The following is a 17,504-nucleotide window of genomic DNA, read 5'->3' on the forward strand; positions in this document are numbered from 1 at the left end:
TGGCTCAGTGATAAAGAACACGCCTGACAATACAGTAGACACAGGAGATGTGGGTTTGATCTCTGGGTCAGAAAGATCCCCTGGAGAAGGAAATGGCAACCTGCTCCAGTATTCTTGCCTGGGAAATCCCATGGACAGAGGAGCCTGGTATGCTAAAGTCCATGGAGTCGCAAAAGAACTGGACATGACTCAGTGACTAAACAGCAACAATAGTATTTTGATTTGTGTGGTCAGAGTATATAGAGTATAATGAACAAACCTACACAGAATATAATTGATAAAATTGCTTATAATTTACTATAATTAAAAAAAAATGTTTCCTCATCATATCATCTAACAGTATTGAAAATTAGATGTTTATGACCCTTATCTAAGGAGAAGAAAACTGAGTACAGAGGAGACAGGAAAGGCAAGAGTTTCTTAGCCTGTAAAGTGACCTAGAATTATTTCACTTAAACTTTATACATTCTTGAATATTTCCTCATGTAAAATGATGCAGAAACAGTTAAAACAATTTCATGAATTATGGTGCTTAAAGAAGAAGGATAGAAAATTTTATCATTACTATTTTACTGAAAAAGAAACCACTGGCATAAAATATTTTGGTTGCATAATGTAAGGAGATTTTTAAAAAAATTTTCATTTGGAGAATAATTGCTCTACAATGTTATGTTGGTTTCTGCTTTACAATAATGTGAATCAGCTCCAAGTATATGTGTATGTCCTCCATTTGAGCCTCCCTCCCACCCCTCACCACCTGTAAAGAGATTCTTACCTAGTGGGTCTTTCCAGGCTTCTGTCTATAGAGGATTGATACAATGAGGCCTGTTAAGACAGAAGGATAGTTAACATGAAAATTTTTACCATGGGAAAATTTTGTGTGTCCTTGGACATTAAATTAGGTACCCTAAAAAGAATATTGTCAAAAGTGACATTAAAAATACCATTTATTATGGGCATAAAAATGTTTTCCCAAAAAGAAGTCATGCAGCCTAATTTCTACTTTCCTCTTATCTACTTTCTCGTCTGATATACAGTCATCCTTTGAGGGCAGTTGGTTCCAGGAGCTCCCCAAGGATACCAAAAATCTGAAGATCTCAAGTCCCTTATGTACAATGGTGTACTATTTGCATATAACCTACCCACATCTTTGGTATACTTTAAATCATCTCTAGATTACTTATAAAACCTAATGCAATGTAAATGCTATAGAAATAGCTGCTAGCATGGCAAATTCAAGTTTTGCTTTTTGGAAATTTCTGGAATTATTTTTTTTTGGTGGGGGAAATATTTTTGTCCCTAAGTTGGTTGAATCCATGAATGCGGAACCTACAGATATGGAGGGCCAACTGTACAACAGTACTTTTCTCTGTGTAACTAAAAATATTCATAAATCAAACATTGCCTAGGGTGAGAAAAAGAAAAATTACCCCTTCATGTAGAAACAGATTATAAATAGAAATTTCTCACATAAAGAAATGGTTTGATGTTTAAAGAAGTATTTGTAGCCATCATTCAATCCTTATAAAGCATAAACCTTCATAAATTTTTGCCATATTGCCAGGTGTAATTTTTATGTAGACATAAAATTTAAGCAGAACTTCTTTCGTCTGTCAACATAAACATGACTTTTTAAATAAAAAACCACAGAATTTGGTTTGAAATTAAACTACCTGGTCCTTGAATCAGGTACAGATTTGTATTTTTGAAATTATTTACATTCAGGGTTAGGTTAAAATAGAAGATTTAATGAATCAAAGTATAAGCTTTTCTTAAAAAGTGGACTTTTAATCTTTTAGTGAGAAAATCAGCTTTCAGTTGTCCATGGATATAGGAACAAAGAAAAATAGATACTCTAAATTTGATAAATAATTACAAATGCTTATTATATATACCATTTTCATACTCCTTCATTCTGAATAATACAGTGAAATAGATATTAACAATTTTTTGTTAGACATGGATTTGAGAGGCAAGTAGTTGTGGTATGATGTATGATGTCTGGGATGTCTAGGAAAATGCATACCAAGTATGTGTAGATATATACTGACAAGCCCCATTACAAAACACAACTCTAAAATATCTTCTATTAACTATTATTTTCATTTAATTCTCTCTTACTGAATGAGAAAGGAATTGCCCCAAAACAAACAAAGCATCCCTATGCAAGAGGATACTACTCCCTCTTTTTAGACAGAGAAAAAGCATATTAGAATACTTTTAGTTCCCATAAAATATTTAGATTCTGAGGTTTTCAACAAATAAAAAGATAGAAAAAAAAATTGGTCTGCTAATCGGGTAAGTTTAAATGACTGTTTTAACTTGCTACTCTAAATTGGACACTGGAAGGGTGGAAAGATAAATACAAACAAGAAGATGGAAAACAAGTAAATAAATAAAACCAGATAATTATATTCTGATTTATAAATATTAGTTCTTCGTGTTTGCAGAAGAGCAGCACCAAAGAGCCTCAGAACATCTGTGTGGTTCACAGCTTTCATGGGACACCCAACCACAGTGCCCAGTTGGCCAAAAAAAGTGTCCATTTGTGGACACTCTTAGAATACCCTTAAAGTGATCAGAAATTTTGAATCACTAGCTTGAGATGAGCCTAAACACTACTGTAATATGAAATAAAACATAGTGTAAGAAGTGAAGACGCCATGCTATTAAATTGTGTTTTAGACTTACGCAAAGAAGCTAAAATTATTCCTCCTCGTGCTGGTTTCCACAAGGTAAAATATACTGAAACCAGTATTGTGATGTATGCTCAAAGGAAACGGTTCAGTATTAAATTATAAGGAAGCAATAAGAAGTTTAGATAGATGACTAAGAGAAAACTTTGTATATGATTGGTACTCATACTGAAATGGAAATTGTCTTCAGAAAGGAGATACCTGTTTTACCTATTATAAGCTACTGAGTATTTACATGTTACCATTATTGTAGTACACCAAAATGAAAGTCATTTAGTAAAGTACGGACATTGAGTCTAAGTGATCATGCGTTAAACTTTGCTTAAAAATGCTTGCTTGTTTCTTATTAATGTCAGTTTCTCATTGATACTTATGGACTAAAAATGTGTTATTCATGGCATATACTAGGCACTGAATAAATAGTAGCTAGGGTGATGTCCAATCAATTACAAATTTTACCAGAAATGTTTTATATGAGGTTATTAGAGACAGATTCAGTACCTTATCAGAGTATTTTTTAATACTGAGAAACCATGATGTGAAGTTAATAATATAGTTCATATGCTATCAGAACAAATAACACCCTCTTCTCAGCCCCAAGGAGAAGATGAAAAATCAGTTTAAATATCCAAATGCGTCTATATGTGATATTTTTCATCACTACCATTAACATTACAGAATCCATAGAATTAATTTTCTCCTAGTTTTACACCAAGTATTATTCTGTAATATTAATTATAGAAATGTATTTTACAGAAATCTAGAGTTATTAAGGAATAGTATAACTTGTATAATAGTATAAACAAATAAAACAAATAATTTGTATCTAAAAGGTTTTAGTTCTTAGTACATCTCTTGGAAGTGCTAAGAAGTATGGTATAAAGGAAGGTTAGGAGATGTTTTTTATCTTTAATTTGCCATCATATTATCATCTGGTTTTGGATGTGTTTCTTAAAACAGTTGGACTCTACTTTTCTTGACTGAAAAATGAGTGAGTTAGATACAGCGACCTCTGAATTCCATCTCAGTTCTCAATGAACTGCCTTAATAATAACCTGGAAATATTTGGCCAAGATATCTAAGAGAAATATCTGACCTTATCTAATTCTGAAGTAAATCCTTTGACTGTTCACATGTTGAAATGATACTCTTTCTTCAGACTCTATATCACTTTTTATTTAATATATAAATATTTATACACTTCCCTGTTTTAACATACACTGTGATGCATACTTCAGGGAAAGTAATTTGGAATTGCAGATTGCTCTGGATAGTTGGGTTTTTTGTCCTCCAACTGTGCCTGCAATTCCAGTTATCATCATCATGTGTCAGTTGTACACGTGGCAGCATAGGATGTATCCTACTAGTTTTATTTTCTAGTTGTATATATTTAACTGAATTAAGACTTTTTGATAAAAATATTTATTGTTTTTTTCATTTATTTAGGATCACACAGAAACTACTATGAAAAACTACTGCAAAAGCCAGTTTACTCACTTCGCTCTCATCCTAGCTGCGTCTATGAATTCCCATGGGAGTTTTTTGTTTCTTATTAGCTAATGTTTAGACAACCATCACTTTTGCTTGTGTCTACTAATGAGTCCTAAATCTGCTTTCCAAAATAATTTCATTCTTCTTTGCAGAGAAAAAGCTTTTGGCTCTGTATAATTTCTGCCTTCTCTTTGACTAATTCAAATAATACTTTACATTGCCAGGCATAATATTTTTTATGTATCAGATTCTCATGAACATCACAGACAGAGATGGAAAATACCTTTCCTTTCATATGCTAGTGATAATCTATTATAGTGGCTGCCTGGATCACAGCATTGAGAAGGATCAGTAATGTCTGCCAAGGGTGTAGTAATGTTTGCCTGGGAAGTTGTAACATGTGTGCCAGTTATTTGCCAGTCCTATTCCTGATTTTATCTGATGTTAAAATCTAGAAATTGTATCTATGAAAAAGAAAGAATTGAAGTAAATTTTAGGAATATATGAGACATAAAATATCTGATTATGGGACTTCCCCAGTGGTCCAGTGGTTAAGATTACATGTTTCCACTGTAGGGGATGTGATTTTGATCCATGATTAGGGAATTTCCTTGTGCCACATGGTATGACCAAAAAAAAAAAAAAAAATCTGATCATCTAAGAATCTAAACTGTCATTCTATACCTCCAAGCATGATGATAAAATGGCTCTGAGGAGATTTCCAGCTGTATTTTATTCAGTATAATCAGATATATGCAATAATGCTTTTTGATTATCACACTCAGATACCAGGATGCATTGAATAGTTCACCTGAAAGTAGTGATTGGCATGATTTTTCACCTAAGAGCCAACAACTGTGATGTAATTAATGTCCAAGCAGTGATACTGTATACAACACAATGATGTGAAGATAGATTTTCAAAACCAGGTTATAGACACTTTAGTGAATCATAAAACATGGATGTTCAGAATCATAGTAACAGCTCCTAAGAAAGAAATCTGAAAAAAGAAAGTAATTTGTTTTTTACCTCATTGGAAACACCAGGAGAATGATCTTGAACATAGTCCAGAGCCTTTTTAGGAGGCTGGGTGTAGATGCACCACATAAGCGGAAGTGTAGAGATGGAATGGAGGAGAATCAATGGCAGCAAGGAATGACCATGTGGAAAAGGTGACAACAGTTAGAAACGGTGCTGACAGCATCAGATACACATAAAAGAGTGACATGAACGGAGCGAAATGGCGAGGCGGGGGCGGGTAGCCCAGGAGGAAGAGTGCAATGCTCATAAATATTTTCAAGCACTGGGCAAAATCACTGGTGATTTGATTAGTATAAACTCATTTCATCAAATCAAAATTAGCACTCCTAGTCTCTAGCCGCAGAGGAATGCAAGGTACATTAAAGAAACACCGAAGGAGCAGGTGGATAGCATGCTGGTGAGTTTCCACGTGTAGCTGAAAATGCTTGTAGAAAATGGTGATAATTTAGGCTCAGAACAGAAATCGGTTCTATCCCCTGTGAACTGTCTAATCAACAGTAACAACACATTTACATTAAAGCTGGGAAATTTTTTTCTCTAAAGTAAAATGCATTTATGTGAGTTGTTGCTGTTTTAGTCACTATGTTGTGTCCTAATCTTTTGCGATCCCATGGACTGCAGTCCGCGAGGTTCCTCTGTCCATGGAATTTCCCAGGCAAGAATACTGGAGTGGGTCACCATTTCCTTCTCCAGGGTTTCTTTCCAACCCAGGGATCGAACCCAGGACTCCTGCATTGGCAGGCGGATTCTTTTACCACTGAGCCACCTGGGAAGCCCGATTTATGTGAATACTTGGATACAAATTAGGGAAAATATTCTTCCTATTACTTACAGAAATTCTAAAAAATTATTTGGTTTATATTCATTTACAGTCACTTTTGATCCAGTTCAATAAGATGTAATGAATCTAACCAAATCTCCTTTGCATTTTAATGGACAAAAGGGACTAACCACTATAACCACCTAGTATATAATACATGGTCAGTATATGAGTGTATAAATCAGTACATGATATGAAAAGAAAGATTTACTAAAACTTCTATGCAGTGCATTCAGTATGTTCTTCAGGCATTTAAAATTCAGAAACACCAATGAAAGTATAAAAACTCTGTAATTTACAGACATCAAATGCACTGCTGTTGGCATCTGCACTTCCCCAATAAAATTTGAGTTGATAAGGGAAATTTTTATTTGAAGCTTGGGTCAACTCTTAATCCCAAACAGACTAAGCAATTCTTATTGGTGGGGCTTTGGGGATTAGAGAGGTGATTTTCAGTAGCAGGAGGGGAAATCAAGGTTTACAGGGTTTCCTTGTTTTTCCCTTTCTTTTCATGCCTAAGAGCAAATGAGACATTTTATGGTGGTGATATTCTAGCAGTATATTATAGTAGGGATTTCCCAGGATGTTTGTTTTTTGTTTGTTTTTTGATAGGTCTGGGATTAACTTCTGACTCTGCCACTGGCTATCTTGGGCAAATTAATTAACCCCTCTGGCCTCTGGTTTCTTCTTACTGGAGGGATGCTATGAGGTCTCTGTGAAATCACACAGAACCGGCCCTCTGCAGGTGCTTGGTGATTCCAAAGCAGACAGGAGCTATCACCATAGTAATTTTTATTATTGTAAATTTCACAGGGTGCTCTTCTGATTGAATTAGACCTAAATGGACTGTAAACAAATATAAATCTTCTATAAAGAATTGTCTGACTATAGGAAGACAGATACTGCCTCATCATTTTGAATTTGCAATTAGATATAAAGTAATCCTAATGTATGATTTGGTGGGGAAAAAAAAAAGAACTATATAAGCAGTGTCTGAACATGTTTAACCATTTGGTAGAGAAGTGAGTGTGAGCTAAGCTGTACCAAATTTGTGTATATAGAATATACTTTTTTCAGTGTTTTTTGGTGTCTATAGAACTCAGCTCTTATTCTCTAAATGACACCTATCTCTTCTGGTAACGATTATGTTTTAAAAATCAAACAACATTCTCCTAATCGTTTTATATTAACAGTCTAGCCTCACTTACCGGGCGTCCAAACTCCAGTTCTGAAAAGAATTTATACCAGGGCTCATTTTCTAAATCTATGTCATCTGGATTTATGCGATCAGTCTGGAGCAGATGTGAAGGAAAAGGGAAGGAAAAGTCACACTGAGCTAAGTGAGGGCAACGCTGTGAGGCATGAAAAACACACACGTTCGCACACAAACATGCATCAACTTTCATCCAACAAATCTCAGCCAGAGAGAACAGAGGAGGTAAAGTAAAATGAGTCAAATTAGGATATGAAGATTTAGCTCCGATGGCGTCACTTAAGCCCTAGTTGTTTTCTCTGCCATCATTTCTGGTTTTCGCCTTAGCTGGATGCATAAACTCTAACAGACTCTCTGTGACGGTGAGGTTGAGCACTGATAGCCCAGCAAGGTATTAAAACAGGCTCAACTCCGTCCCCAAGTAGCTCTTCTGGGCGAGTGCCTCCATCGCCCCTGCCCTCGGGGTCCCAGTGAGCGAGCCTGCCTTCTGCTCACAGTTGACTTGGGTCCAGGCACTTGGAGAGCCTCGGGGAGGGAAGGGGGGTCGTGGGAAGAGATACAAGGTCGGGGGAGGAGTGAGCGTGCTGGGAGACTGTTAGCGGGTCGCTGGACATGAAGACCCCGGAAGTCTCGGTGAGAGAGAAAAGGGCAGCAAGGTGGGGGGTGACGGTGAGTAGCCAGCCTCCGATTATCTTCTCAGCTTCTGGGGAACAAGGGCTACACCTGAACTTCCCGACGGCATGAGTTAAAGAAGGAAGGAGCTCACCCGGATGGGGGAGAGAGCCGGGGCGCACGGGCTTGGTGCGGGGATACTGGTCCTGGGCGGAGGGGAGGGGCTACCAGTTACTTCTCCGCAGGGTGACATAGAAATAGGCTTCCGGCCAGGGTCCCTTGGAACAGGTGTCGGAGTGGTTGGGAGAGGGGGCTGCAAGAAAAAGGGGTGAAGGACAAACTGATTGATTAGATAGAGCTTCTTGGTGGAAGCCAACAGGACGCCAGCTAGCAGTGCGTTGTGCTCTGCCTTAAGTCTGGCAGAAGAAAACGTTCCAGGAAAGTAAATGGCCCCAGGGGCCCCCAGATAGTTTAGGTCTGATCCGGAACACTGAAAGAAGTGTGAAGAGCCTTTACAAAGCGAAGAAAGTCACGTTTTATGAAACCCCAAATATCACCTACCTGTCCACCTTGAGCTAGAGATATGGATGTTAGTGGGGAGGGGTTTTTCATATGGTCAGTCAAGGGTTGGGAAAGAGAAGAGAAAATCCAACCCTGGTTAACATTCTAGACAAAAACTAAAAAAAAAATTTTATAGTTGACTTTCACCCCCCAGTGGTTTCTGAATGTCATATTTAAGGTACAAAAACTAGGACTGTTAATATAAGCAGGTTGAAAAAAATATATACAATTGCTTTGATAATAGGAAAAAAAAAGCATTTACTTTACCCAGCAATATCCTTAATGATTTTAAATAATACATGCCTGACCAGATTGATTCAGGCTACTGATTTTACATTCAAAAGGGATGCTTAAAGTACTACGTGTGGGTTATGACTTCTTTGAGAATTCACTGTTTAATCACTAAGTTGTGTCCAGCTCTTTTGTGACACCATGGACTGTAATCGGCCAGGATCCCGTCTGTGGGATTTTCCAGACAACAGTGCTGGAGTGGGTTGGTGTTTCCTTCTCCATCACATGACACTAATTAAATGTGGAGGAGCTGGATGGTAGTATTTTAAGTCAGGGGGGAAAAAAAGCTCCTGTTTTCTAAAAGCCATTCACCTGGGCCAGGAGAGGACATATTCCAAGAGGTCTGTGATGTGCTCACGGCCTCAAACTGGATCCTTAGATTCTCTTCCAAGCCCTAAAGCTCTCAAGGACCCGTACTGAGTAACTTGATGTCAGCTCCAGAAGAAATGCTCTACAACCTCTGAGGTACGCCATATTCAAACAGAAGCCATTGTTTGACCCTAGCTTGTCCAAGTGTTTTGTTGGCCTGTTGCAGTCCCAATTGTTTTGTTAATAACACACGGTCTGTATTTAATAATCAATTATATCCAAAGTCTTTTAACAGATGTGCTTTTTATTTCAGTATTTTCTGAGATTGTGATAGTAGTTACAGGCAGTGATAGAAAAAGTCTGAGACATCATAACAGAAGTGAAAGGGCCTACAATACCCAAAACATGTGGTGACCAAAGTGATAAAGACCATGTAGTAACCTTGTAACACACTTAATGATGGGGTGCTAAGTGAGTAAAAACAGATTATGATACTAGTTATGGCGGTGTCACAAAGCTTGTGCCTGGACAAACACAGTGCTGAGACTTCTTTTCAAATATTATTATCCTGTACTATTATAACATTATGGAAAACACTGTATGATTACTATGAAAAATGCTGCAGAAATCTTGAGATGTATTCTCCATTTAGTCAGCATTATATTTGGTTTACATTTCAGAAGTAATGAAATGGATAGAAAATATTCTGGTAAATAATTTACCATTTCTTTAATTTAAAAACTTGTTTTAATTTATTTCTGAGTTGATAGTGCAAAAGTAGTAATTGAGATTTTGATGGTACTAAAATATTATTTTTCTCCAATTATCATTTAGATTATAGCTGCAGCATGTAGGCATTTTGTGGAGTAGTTTGGCTGGAGCTGATTTTTAGGGTAAATGATATTAGAATTTTCCAGTAATTTTGTTCTGTGTGTAAGAGGCCCAGTACTGGTTCCAGAGGAGAATAATCTTTAACTTTTTCAAATCTTGCTGTTTCTCATGCTACACCTTTAATAACATTGTTAATTCTTGATTTTAAAATCTCTGTTTTCATGTATGGTACTTTATTTTTGCGAAGGGGAGACAGAAACTTCTCTTAAGAGAAAACATATGTTTAAAAAACGTTTTGAACAGTAGAGGGCAGCAAATTTACTAAACAAATAAGTATGTTTTCCAGAGGTTACAACTTCACTCTGATTTCCATCTTAAAAGTATATATATACAGCAAACAAATATACCAAGTTCTGGTTTATAGAAATCTATTTCAGTGATAGACTAGGGAAAAGGGAAAATACTGTCTACCATCCCGCATCCCACCTCAGAGCGGCAACTTCCCAAACTTATAATTTTGTAGAATAAAGCTTCAATTTACTGTTTCAATGGGCACATGCTAATAGAAATTAGAAGAGAACCCAGCCCCCACCACCCCCCACCCCCGTCTATCGCCCCCCCCCCCCACACACATAACGATCATTAGCAGTTATCCATAACTTTGGGACGTAATGAAAGGCATAGGCTTGAGCAGAGCCTGCCTGGTAAAGAAACGCCAAGTGGCAGAACTGGAATTTTCTCTTTGCTGCGATTGACCTTTTGAATCCCTTTAGTCAGGCAACAATTAAATGTATTATGTAGCAACCTAGAGTCACCCTAAGGCACAGAGGGGCCTCATGGAAGTCAGTGATGCACATTCGGATGGTCAGCCCACAGACAGACAGACATACTCATGATCTCACAAAACAGCTCTCCATGAGTGACTCGAAAGTGTTTTCAATTGTTCAACACAAATGTTAACATCCACAAATATTTAGGAGGCATAACCATGCTCATAAAAGACAACAGAAGAGCAGAGATACTGCTACACCTCTTTCTACCCTCTTTGGGTCTCCTCTCATTTTGAAAAACGCAGCACACCTGTGCTCACAGTGAACGCTGGGTCATCAGGGCAAGAGGAAGGTGTGTAAGAAAACCTAAAACTACGAATCACATTCGATTCTTATTTAAAGGTAACCTATTTTTCAAGTTTTGTTTTCTACAGTTGAAAAGAAATGTGTTGCTTTTCAGGTTATAAAAATTCTACTGCTCTCAGTATTCTTATTGCAGGCATGGGGTTTCTGTTTGCAGTTCTGAACAAAAAGAAATTGTCAGTGTCATTTGGTTCTTTATAACTTATGCTCATTAGGTTTTTAAGCTTTAATGATGTTGGCTACTGTGTTTTACATTTACTGAGATTCCACAGTAAATGCTTGACACATTGTTAGTCCGGACAATTTTTTATGGTTTAAACCAACAGATGAAACTCTCAATTTTTATAGCTTAAGCTTCTAGTGACAATCTTCACTGAAAGAAGTTTAAGTTCACCAAGGGTTTAAATTGCATTTCAACCCTGCACTGTCTTCAGAGTTTGTTTGCTCACTTTTATCATGTGTGGGTTTAGTTACCGTAGAGAAAGATTACATCTCCACGTTATTTTCTATTTTCAAGCATAAAGGTGTTCTAAACCACTGCTTAATTGAATTTATTTTAACTTGGTTCACCTGTAAACATATCCAACCCAGAGAGGATGTAGAATTTTTATTAATATAATCCCAGGAGAGAGTTTATATGATTGTCTCATGGAATCAATTGTGGTTCAAGTCAGTTTAAGATAAATTCCTGGTGATTGCAGAGTACTTTTCCAGATCAAACATGAGGGCCATTTAATCATCATTCCTGAATTTACAGTCAACTGAGTATGTAGGCTCTTCCAAAAAACTGTATTCACTTTTACTTTCCTATTAAAGAATATGAATGTACATTCCATTGATTTCTAAGGAAGAGGAGGGGAGGACTTCTGTTCAAATAGCACTGTCTCCTCTCCCCACTGCATGTGCCAAGGAGTCAGGGAACCACAGTTACCAACAGCAGCGTGTGGGACCCCTCGTGTGTGCTTTGACGGAGACTGGGGGCGCCTTTCGTCCCTAGAAACATACAGACTTCACAGATAAGCAACAGAACAAGGATTCCATCCCACCAACTTGACCACTAACTCCAAGGGTAAGACCTATCCCCATTCCCTTATTATTAATTCAATGTGTCTTTACTGAGCACCTACCCTGTGCCAGGCATTGCTCTAGGTGCTAGGGATTCAACTGCTGCACCAGATATGGTCCCTGGCTTCAAGGAGCTTAAAGTCTAATGAGGGGCACAGACAAGTCAGCAGGCCATTTCAATTCAGGGTGGTGAGGCACAGCGTGCCTTAGGGGGGCTCCTCACAGCAGGGGAAGCTGGCACCTAGTGTCTAGAAGTTGGGGTGGTGCCCTGGGGGAAGTGAGCCAGGCTGAGTAGGAGATATGGACTTTCCCTGGGAGGAAAGAGGTGGTGGAGAGAGCATTCCTGGCCGAGGGGCAGCTGGACAGAGGTCCAGGGAGGAGGGCGTGCAGAGCACTCTGTAGAGCTGCAACGTGCTGAGACAGGAAGGTCTGGGAGATACTCGGGGCTGCAGAGGTCAGCGGGGCCAGACCACGAGGGTTTTTGTGTATTATGTTAAGGAACTTGCTTTTGCTCTAAGGACCCTTGAAAGCCAGGAGAAAGTTTTGAGCAGGAGGCTTTCTAAGGTTGTCGTAGCTATGGTGTGGAGACGAGATTGGAGAATTTGGGAAATGAGTTAGTGGCTGACATTCCAATCCAGGTGTGGACAGTGGTGGGCCAGATGGACAGAGAAGGGCAGTTGGTGCTTCTCCCAGGAGGCAGGACTTTGAGATGGTTGGGGAGAGGGGAATCCAAGATGACACTTGGGAAGACTGGGCAGACGATGGCATAATCTCGGAATTCAAAAGAGAAGCAGAGAGTAACCTAGCTGTGGTGTATACCTTACAGAAATTAAAGATGAAAAGAGCCAAGGAATGCTCACAGACTGTCTTGGAGTAAATACACGAGAGAGCTAAACCCTGCAGTCCTTACCTGCAGTCCCATCCCTCTTATTTAGCAAACCTGCTCCCTATCCTCTCTCTCATGTATCTAAGACAGTCTCAAATCTATCAAAATAGCAAGACATATCCAGTCTCTGCAACCCTGCCCTGCGTCAACCCCCTCCCCCCCTTTTTTTCTGGTTTAGAGAGGCAATTGGAATGGATTCAGGGTTGATGAAAAGAAGATACTAGACTAGCCGAGCCCTATAATAAAAAGCCTGGCCAAAATGATACAGATGACTGGCTGAGATCATCTTGCATAAGGCTGGCTCTCAGCAAAATTGTTTAGGAGGGATAAACATTTTGGTTCTTTCTGTTTCTTCTTAGATAGCCATTCTCACGATTTTCCAAGTTTCTAGGTTCCTTTCACGGCCCTTTTCCTGTGGCGGCAGAGAGCTATCGATATCCGAATCTTCAACCACACCCGCCCTCCAGATCTTTCTGTTCCTTTTAGAGCTAGTTCAGTATATTGGGTAAATTGGTTTTGTGTCTTAACTATAATACTCAGGGCCCAGGTTGCTGGTCAGATAAATCCAGTACACTAATTTATTATAAATGAACAAATTAACTTATGCTAAGCAAATTAAATAATCAAATCATCTAATTAAGGTGATGACTACTAGCTAAACGTGTTTGCAGTTTAGCATCGTCCAGGTGACGAAATGCACCAGGTGTGAGTCTGCCTGGGCTCAATTCCCAGGTGCAATGCTCACCAGCCACGGGAAGCTGGGCAAGGTTACTGAGCAAGTGTTCAGTCTCTGTATCTGTAAGATGGGAATTCCATACATTTACGTCATAGAATTGGTGGATCATTATATGGTAATAAGGCATGAATTACAAGGCCTGACATCTTAAGTGCGTGCTCAATAAGGAGCTACAACTATTGCTATTGCTTTTGTCATTGCTGTTTTTAAACTTGGAGCCTTCAAGGCATTAACCCAAAGACATAACTAAAGTGGACATTTCTTTCAGACAGGGCCTGTGAATAAGCTCTTGAGGGGGGCAAATTCATTGTGTATCTCCGTTTTAACCACACTGGAGATGGTCTACTTCTTACAAATGTGTCTACTCCAGGTTCCTTGAGGTAAAGACTATGTCTTGCTCATTGCCATGTCCTCTGCACCTAATACAATGCCTGGCACATGGGTGGTGCTTCATAAATTTTGTTGCATGAGTAAATACTAGAAATATCCTGATGGACAGCTTCCAAGATCAATCCTATTTCCTGACACCAAAGCTGCAAAAGCATTCCAGGACAATTACAACCCCCATCATCCTAAGGGTCTCAGATATTGTTAGAATGATCATTAATGTTTTGGTAACTACATTTAACTCTGAGACTCATATTGCATGATGATTTTGATCTTTTCCATTTTATGCAATGGCGAATTCACGGTTCTCATCCTAAAAATTTCAAAGACCATGATATTCTCATCCTAAAAATTTCAAAGATCATGGTATTAAATCATATAACTTAGTGAATGAGTTATATGTTTGCAGTGGAACCTGCAATTCAGTGGTGTTCATTTTTTTTTCTTTCAGTTTTTCTGGTAAAGTCCTGCTACTCTAAAAGATACAAGTTAATTTGAAGAAAGGCAAAGAAGGTCTAGAAAAATATCCTGTATGAATTATGTGATTATAAGGTTTTGAAACATGTTTCTCAAGAACATAACCATAAACACAGGGTTTGAAAACTAAATCAAGGACACTCATATTGGGTGTGGTGCGCAACAGTTTCTAATCAAATTTCAGGGCTGACCTTATATATAATGATGTGGCTTCCTGGGGACTCGTAAAGGTACTAACAAAGAAAACTCTCTATTTTCTGTTCACTGACACCTAAAATTCTTTCAAGACAAGGACAAGAATAAACTGCACAATTGTTTCTCTAGAAGCAGGTTTTGATAGAAATGATGCATAGGAATTTTAGAATTTCAAAGAGATCCTGAAGGCCTTGGTCAAGGAGAGAGAGCAGAGGACTCAGAAAGGAGGATTAGGGGAATTAAAAGAGGGCCAAGGAAAAGCCTGTTTGTTAAACTGCACTTTGAGGAGACATGCGGTTATTTTCAACATTATAGATCTTTTCCTTTGCAGATAATTAAAACATATAATTGGAAAAAATGCTGCAAAGTTAAATATAATCTTGATCCATTAGATTGACAATCAGTCAGGAGACTTGAGGCTTGGTAACCTGAGAGAGATTTAATAAGAATCAATTAAAACAACTTGTTATAAAAAAGGGCATTTGGAAAATTTCCTTTGAAGTTAAAGAAATATTAAGAAACCAATAATGGAAATGAAGGGATGGAACTGCCTGATCCCTTTGTATCAGAGAGGTCCAAGAACGATTGCTCTCACTGGCAATGTAGATGGGCAATTCAGTGCGGCATTTGAGTATTCTTTTACTTTAAAAAAAAATTAAATTCAGGATCATGATTAGGCATAGTTATAGTTCCATGCCAATGAGTCCTATATTTGGTGGGTAGGGACAGTATATTAGTGAGTGCATCTTTGATTCTGAGATAAGATGCACAAGTCATGATAAACAACAAACATGATTTTTTTAATAATGCCAACTAATTACCTTGGTGATAAAAATTGCTAAACAATATGAAGTTCAGGTTTATTTGGGAACCCAGGAAGCCTAGAGAACTGGCATTCTGTTTAATGACAAGTGCTTACTGGTCTTTCATGCTGCAGAATGGAGGACTTCCCAGGTTCATATTCAAAAATACTCCTCGGCTCAGAACGGAATTTCCTTGTGTCTACTTTTCTGTCTGGAGGATCCCAGTCATGCCTAGAAATCAACAACAAGTTACATATTAAAATCATTCTCTATGCTTAAAGCCATTGTATAAAACCACTGAATATCTGTTTTCAAAGTTAATTCTGATATAGACTTTTTTTAAGTGTCTCAGGGTAAAATGTTACCCTGAAAAAAATAAAAGCACATTTATGTTCTGTTTTACATAAATGATTTAAAGAAAGCCATTTCTTTGCTTTCATGTTGTATGTCCCTCTGTTTTTTTCATGCAAGGATGTGCCTCCTGCTGGTTCAGTAAGTCAGATGAGGGGTCTGTGCAATAGATACGCAGTCAGTGATGTGCTAGTGAACCCTGGGGTCACAAATGGCAACTATGTATGTTTGTGTTTAGAGTAAGTGGTGGCTACCCGCCAAAGTCCTGTGAGTTTATCCCATCACTCTGTGACCTAGCGTTCTTGATCTGAAGTGACAGGGAGTAATGCACATGTCGTGTTTGATCTTGTTTATCTTGCAAATGGCATCGTAGTTTGTCTGCAAAAAGTGCTAAAGTATCACTTGGGTTGCTGTCCATAGGAGCAAGTTGTTTGACAGGCTAGACCCTCCATGGTTTAGCCTTGAAAAACCAGAGCCTGGCATGTATTCTGCACATAGGAGTCCTTGGAATCAGCTCTTTTCCTTGAACTAACATCCTTCAAGAGGCAGTCAAAGAGGGACTTCAAAAGTAAAACTCTTCTAGGTAGCTGAGGCTGAAGAAGGCTTCCTTTGGGAGGATCACTTTTGAGGAAGAAGAATTTTCTGACTATAGATGGGGGCAGTTCTGACCCATGGAATGGGATGAAATTCCAACTCTGTGGCAGGTTGGAGACAGACATATTCTACAAGACAGGAGAGCTAGGGGAAAGCAGGTCCTGGCTTTCTAGTAAATTGATGAGCACTATTCAGCAGAGAAGAAAGCATTCTAGAAAATTTTAAGGGATTATCATGTTTCTTAAGGAAAGATTAACTTTTACTAGACATATAGGACAAATAATACATTTAAGTCTGAGTTAATCTTGGTTCTTTATGGCAGAGATACTATTTTGTGTCTAGACTTCTTTCTCAAATTTAAGATACCATACATGTCTAAACATATACTAAACATATAATAGTCATGAAGAGATGGCATTAAAATGAGAATCTCTTCACGTATAATGTATGTCTGTCTTTGTGCTATCTTGTAACCTATATGATCATCAATTACTCCTCATGGTACAGCAGGGTGTTGAATATAATTTCTGGGATGGGTCAGATAGGTGGATGCTTAATAGTTAAGCATATTAATACTAAATAATCCTTACATTTATATTTATTATTGCTAGTATAGGATGAGCTGTGGCTTTAGTCAGAGCCAGGTGTGAGTCTGGCTTGGGCATACTAGCTGCATGGGTTGAGCAACTTACTTTGGTTTTTGAAACTACAGTTTTTTCCCTCTCTAAAATGGGTTTAAAATAGAGCATGTCTCATTGGGTTGTGTTCAGAATTAAGTGATACAATACAGGAAAAGTACTTAGATGAGTGCTCATAGTGAGGTCTCAATGAAGATTACCTATAAGTAGGGCTATCAGTCATTATCCTAACAAAAATGGCACAATGAAAGTGTGTTTATAAATTTTTATTTTTGTTTGAATAGTTTCTATAAATGTATTTCAGTGGGGAAATTAAAATTAGTGTGTGGAAATGAGCCACAGGTAGACACCTGTTAACTAATGCCTTACTTATG

The 17,504-nt window shown here is 38.1% G+C and overlaps 1 protein-coding gene across 17 annotated transcripts in view; it reads right to left on the reverse strand.

Moving 5' to 3' along the window:
* SORBS2 (sorbin and SH3 domain containing 2) overlaps positions 1–17,504 on the reverse strand; it is a 205,151-nt gene that overhangs the window by 45,939 nt on the left and 141,708 nt on the right. For 7 of the 17 annotated variants that reach the window (XM_043893772.1, XM_043893757.1, XM_043893756.1 and 4 more), the window contains 5 exons: positions 15,664–15,778; positions 8,028–8,186; positions 7,257–7,340; positions 5,217–5,273; positions 776–825 (listed from right to left, as the gene is read on the reverse strand). In XM_043893772.1, coding sequence (XP_043749707.1) covers positions 776–825; positions 5,217–5,273; positions 7,257–7,340; positions 8,028–8,186; positions 15,664–15,778 — 465 coding nt within the window. The remainder of the gene's footprint in view (positions 1–775; positions 826–5,216; positions 5,274–7,256; positions 7,341–8,027; positions 8,187–15,663; positions 15,779–17,504) is intronic. The other 10 variants (XM_043893770.1, XM_043893771.1, XM_043893764.1 and 7 more) reach the window with 4 other exon arrangements.

The sequence above is a fragment of the Cervus elaphus genome, chromosome 32 (genome assembly GCF_910594005.1).
Source record: "Cervus elaphus chromosome 32, mCerEla1.1, whole genome shotgun sequence".
NCBI lineage: Eukaryota > Metazoa > Chordata > Mammalia > Artiodactyla > Cervidae > Cervus > Cervus elaphus.